General features: G+C 35.7%; 1 protein-coding gene across 2 annotated transcripts; it reads right to left on the bottom strand.

The window, feature by feature from the left end:
- Window positions 1-528: 528 nt before the first annotated feature.
- Window positions 529-4761, bottom strand: LOC120216588 (homeobox protein knotted-1-like 2). Of its 2 annotated transcripts, XM_039213955.1 has the most exons (6): window positions 4404-4761; window positions 3862-4282; window positions 3653-3775; window positions 3419-3554; window positions 1410-1663; window positions 529-1287 (listed from the first exon to the last, which is right to left on the bottom strand). In XM_039213955.1, exons 2-6 carry the CDS (start codon window positions 4249-4251, stop codon window positions 1081-1083), a joined length of 1110 nt encoding a protein of 369 aa, XP_039069886.1. In that variant the 5' UTR covers window positions 4252-4282; window positions 4404-4761; the 3' UTR covers window positions 529-1080. The 2 variants fall into 2 exon arrangements, with proteins under 2 accessions (XP_039069886.1, XP_039069885.1); XM_039213954.1 differs by having other exon boundaries at window positions 3862-4760.
- Window positions 4762-5682: the final 921 nt, after the last annotated feature.

Here is a 5682-nt window from a genome sequence, read left to right as displayed (position 1 = left end):
AAAAAATCTATGAAATTCAAAAATAATAAGTCATTTGTTGTGTTATCACTTAATCTACATTATTTTTAAAACTAAATCTAAATTCTAAAATGTTATTTTAAAAAACAATGCTTTAGCAGGCAAAAATAATGAACTTTCCCAAAATATATAATAAATATCTTTAACCAAACAAATGTACTATTTGTTGCCAAATGTGGTATATTGGTAGTTGACAGACTACTGCTAGGTAGTATAGATTCTTAGGCTCACAGATAAGCAGGAAAAATATGGTATATATAACAGAATGCTTCCGGTCATGAGTGCTTGATAACCGAGATTAAGCTACAAAATTAATGTCTATTTTTTGTTGAGTTGTTGTGGGTAGTATTGGGTTATTATCAATTTTGACTCTTGCATTATAGTAAAATTTTAGTTTTAATTCTTGTATTATTTTTTAGATTATTTTAACCCCTACATATTCATAAGAGTGAAATGTTATGATATAAAATATACCAAAGTCAAGGGAGCAAACACTTGAACACAGTTGAGTAATATGACATCCTCCCAATGTTTGTAACCCCTTTACCTCTCCACAAGTAGCTGATTCCATTAAACTAAAAGATCACAGGTATTACATTTCAAGTACTTACATTAACCGCTCAAAAGTTTTCAAACTTTTCTCAGTATATACACTTAAACATGTACTGCTGCTGCCCCCTCAAACGCTCAAACTATAAGATAACATCTCTGGCAGCGCAAGCCGCTTTACACATTGAGACGGCAATGAAGTTCCAGAACGCAACACGGCACCTTGTAACATGAGAATCACAGGCACATATTCTGAACCTGATAAGCTGGTACCATTACGTCAACGGAGTCTCCATCCTCAATTAATCATCACAAGCACAACATTATAAGACGGGTGTTTCTTATTCAAAGACCCTAGAATCTGATTTCTACCAAACGAACAGAAACAAAAAATGCAATACTAATACAATCTCATACGCCATGACTGCAGTTTTAAGTAAAACAAAGACTTAGATATATATAGTCCTGCTGCGGCATGCGGCAGGTAGTTTATAATGGTGCATTGCATATTTATCATGGCCCCAAACGGTATGGACCCTCACCCATAAAGTGACCATCCATGTATAAAGCTGCTGCATTTTGTGGATGCAGACCATCCATCACCATAAATTGCATGTCTTCGGAAGGTTTCCAGTGACGCTTCCTTTGATTTATGAACCAATTATTAATTTGTTTCTGGTCCAAACCAGTTGATTCAGCCAATGCCACCTTCTCTGATTCCTATGGTGTTAGCAGTCCGAGATGTGAACAAAATAATCAAACAGAAATTCCAATAGCTTGCCAATCCATAACAGGCGCTAAAGAAAATAACTTGGCTTAAAAAGGGAAACAAGGATGCATACCGAGGGGTATGGCCATTTGTAGTGTAACTCCCACCAACTAAGCAATTTCTGTCTAGCTTCTTTTGGCAGTTTCCCTTTCTTCTTTTTCTTGGAGAGTTCTTGCTTGAGACTACTTAAATAACCACTATACTTCCTCAATAAGTGGTTCTTCAATTCACGATCTTCAACCCGCGGATTGAATTCAGATAGTTCGGTTTCTCCACCACTATTGTCCTGATCCTCTTCAGATGAACCAACACCCTCACGCTTCTCATCTGTTCCATTTTTAATAGAAAAGGTACAACTTGAAAATAAGCACTTGATCGGATAACCAAAATAAAGCAGGAAATTTTCACAGCATTGTTCTCGGTGGTCCAATGATAACCAACATCACAAACATTATTATCAAATTGACAGCATTAGTGCAATATATACATGGTATACCAGTATTTGATGAAAGCAAACATGAGAATTCAAATCAAGAGCACACTATCCCAAAATAAATAAAGGTATTTGGGCAGTCTAATTTTTTTGTCAAAAGTAAATTCAATCAGTTAACAGTTGGTGAGATTCTTTTACTACATTTCCCAATATCTTTTGAATAAGAAGGCAGAAACAAAAGAGAAGAGCTTGTAATAAAGGCACAAAAGAGAAGAGCTTGTAATAAAGGCCAGGTGCCACAAGTAGGCAAGTCGGAGACTCCAGGAAACCGGAACCAAAGTAAAAGAAAATGAATCATAGCCTACAATGTAGTGCAAGCTGAGAAATTGAGACTGTAGCTTACTAGATGGGTTTGCAGTGAAGTGAATCAATGTCCAACGTAGCTATAACAGTAAAAATAAAGGGGAGAAATCCGATATCAACTATGAGAACAAAGACAGGAAGCAGGGAGCGCCGACTGAGCGGTGTTAGAGAAAGCATGCATAGAAGCTCTTAGCAGCAAGGCAAGATTTTATTTGAGGAATGAATCATAAAATTTTAAGAGTGAAATTAGATCATCAAAATATATATAAAAAATAACTAAATTATGTGAAAATTTAAAAATTCCAGGGTAGGTCTCCTTCAGAATTCAGATCTTCAGTGGTTTCAGACGGCTTAAAAAAATCAGAAAAACAAGACGAAACTGTTAAGGATTAAAACCCAAAAGAACTAAAGACACCAGCAACTATATATATATATATATATTTTTAAAGCCATACAGAATGGGCTAGCACTGATTTGAACAGCATCCTATGTACTCCAATTTCCCTAGCCTCTATACCTTTTTCTTCTGGGGAAAAAATACAAACTAATTGTTTTAAACGAAAAAAAAAACCGGGTAGAAGAAGACATTAACGATATTTATGTTCAAAAGCCCACATGAAACAGAATCAGATTTAGCAGAACTAAATAGAATACACCAACCAGATTTTGCGAATAAAATATAATACAACCCTAAAATAAGAATGGTTGTCAGAGATCATTGAAAAGGTCACCCCATTAGAGAGAAGCCAACGTGTAGATTTTAATGTATACACCCAGAAATAGCATAAAACCAACTGCGTTTTGTCTTCTTTTCGAACATAGGTAAATTTGTTACTATATTGATTCTTCATTAGCTAGGGCTCCGCCCATTAGCTGAATAAATACGTTGTGTTAGTCGGTTTTCACCCCACTTTTGGATCTTCTTCGTTTTTATGGATCTAGTTTTTTGTGCCTTTTTTCCCTCCCCTTTTTGTTGCTGCTTCGTTATTGGAAGGCATGATTTGGAACAAACCTATCAATGGCGATTTAATGAATACGAGAGAAATAGAATCAGGTCTACAATTTCCAAAGAGGGGCCAGCAAATTAGACTATTTTACAAACCCAAGTGACGAACAGCTAATAGTTAATACCGTCTCTGCATCTAACGTCAACAAAACTCATGTTCCATTCTTCCGTTTCTTTTCCATGCCTACTCTTTAGGCAGAACGTAAGCAAAGCGCTAAATCATCATCGTCTCCATGAACGCGTGCGGGAAACGTAAAAGAAAGAGAAGAGAAGAAAATACCAGAGTTGAAGATCCGCGCGGGAGTGTTGCTGACAATGTTGAGCTGAGCTTCGATCCTTCGCATGAAATCCAAAGCTTCTTGCATGGGCCTGGTTAGTTCCTCTCGATACTTCACCAACATGTCACAGTAAGCTTCCTGGGTTTATGGATCCACGATTTTTGAGTCAGAACAAAATGGAAAAAAAAAGTAGTGAAACGAAACAATTTGCTGTCGCTAAACCCAAAAGTGATCACCATAAACTGATCCAACTCGGGGTCTTTGGAGGTCTCTCTTGATGTCACTGAAGGTAGCTGCCTCGCTTCAAACTCCTGTCGAGCAGCAGTTAGTCGGGCCACTACTTCAGGTGGAGCTCCCACCTGTATCAAAATAGAATAAAAAAATATTAGTTGTGATAAAAGGGTCATCGAGTTAATCGATTGAATTCTTTTTGTGGGACACTTACCTTTTGGCAATTAATGTAAGCCTCCAAGAGGTTAGAATACTGAGGATGAGCTATGATCTTGGCTTTTATAGCTTCCATTTCATTGAAGGTATCGCTCCCCTCTTGTTGTTGATGAACTGCTTGGTGCCCACTCAGCAAAGGGTAGTGAAATTTTTTACCATGTTGAGAGTTCGTAGCCTCAGTTTTCACAATTGGATGTCCCTCAGATTGATAACATTCGCTCGATTGAAGCTGAAATGAAATTAATGGCATCTCGGTCTGTTGATTACTCACGTTAGAGCCGCTACCCGCTCTCCCATATGGAGAAGAATTCGGAGCAAGAATTGGAGTTGCGTACAAGAAACTTCCCCTAGGAATGTTATTCTCGTTCAGCTGAGTATATTCTTCCATTGTTTTCTTTTTCTTTGGTCAACAAATTCAGCTGTGAGGCAAACAAGCAAGAAATAAAAATCTCAAAGCTGGAAAGCAATAGACAAAGAAAAACCCTAAAGAAAGCAGACTAAAGGAATAGAAACCCTAAAACAAGATGTGTAGACACCTACTGAACATTATTTACTTGAAAAAGGTTTTCCATTTCCATGTCAAATCGAGTAGACATGAAACTTCCGATCAATGGAGAAAAATATTGAAATCTTCAGCAGTTTTATGCTTGAAATGAAATTGCACCAACATTTGCAGGTATCAAGAGAAGATCAGAAAAAGGGTAACCCCAAAACCCAACAAGAAAAAGGAAAGATGGAATAAAGAGTTGAGTTGATCGAAAGAGAGAAAGTAATTAAGCTTAAGCCGGAACCGGCAAGCGACTGCGTGGTATTGGGTGGTTGACAAGACGTTCTGTGTTGAAAGAAAAAGAAATATTTGAAAATCAGTAAAGGCAAACAAAGCCTCAACCACGAGATAAGGCCATTGGATTTCTAGATTTTTTTTCCACTTTCTTTTCCTTTAGATTATTATTATTATTGCACTTCCTTCTCCAGGACGTACCAATTTTTTCACTATATTTTAGTAGTTTTGCTCTCTCTTTTACCCCTTTGGCAATCCTTTTAGGATTGAGGGCAAATCTGCTCACTCAATTAATTGTTCATCAATATCTAAAAAGCAACGGATATTTAATCAAAATAAAAAGTTACATCATCATTTTTACAGGGGTTTTCGTTTTTATAATCGAATGGTTTATGTATTTTGTTGGTCAAAATTCAAAATTAGCCTGTAGAAATTATTTGCATGCGCGTCACAATATATATTACTATCACCCCAAAAACATACCCTTTAACAACTTTCCCTATAACCGGAAATTACTGATTATTTATATTTATACCAACAACTATAAGTAGTATTTCCTTTGTAATAGATTTGAAAAATTCACGTCAACAAAAATTAACGAAATCGTTGGTTAATGATAGAAAAAAGTTGATAAAAAGACTACATTAGATTTTATTTTGAGATGGAATGTCACATAGAGGAAAATAATAGTACAAATGTCATTTTTTTTAAATATATGGACTTTGCGTACGTTTTTACCATTATCTATTTATGTTAAAATACAAATGAATCGTTAAATATAATAGTAAAATATACTATAACATTTTTTTTTTGAGATAATATAGAAGTTACCTGTAAATTTCAAAGTAAATTTTCAATCAATTGTGTGAATAAATACGGTGAATATTTATAGGCTAATACCTTGAAATGACATTGAAAATGGCATAAAAAACGACGGTTACTTAAAAAGGCTTGTGAGACTCCTATATACGAAGAGAAGAATTTAAGACGGTGGAATGAAATAAATATCAGTTTAACAGCCTAAGCCTTACCTTCAAT

This window comes from Hibiscus syriacus, unplaced genomic scaffold (assembly GCF_006381635.1).
Source record: "Hibiscus syriacus cultivar Baekdansim isolate YM2019G1 unplaced genomic scaffold, ASM638163v2 tig00110162_pilon, whole genome shotgun sequence".
In the NCBI taxonomy this organism is placed as follows: Eukaryota; Viridiplantae; Streptophyta; class Magnoliopsida; order Malvales; family Malvaceae; genus Hibiscus; species Hibiscus syriacus.
Note: the sequence above shows the minus strand (reverse complement) of the source record. Positions and strands in the feature narration are given on the sequence as shown.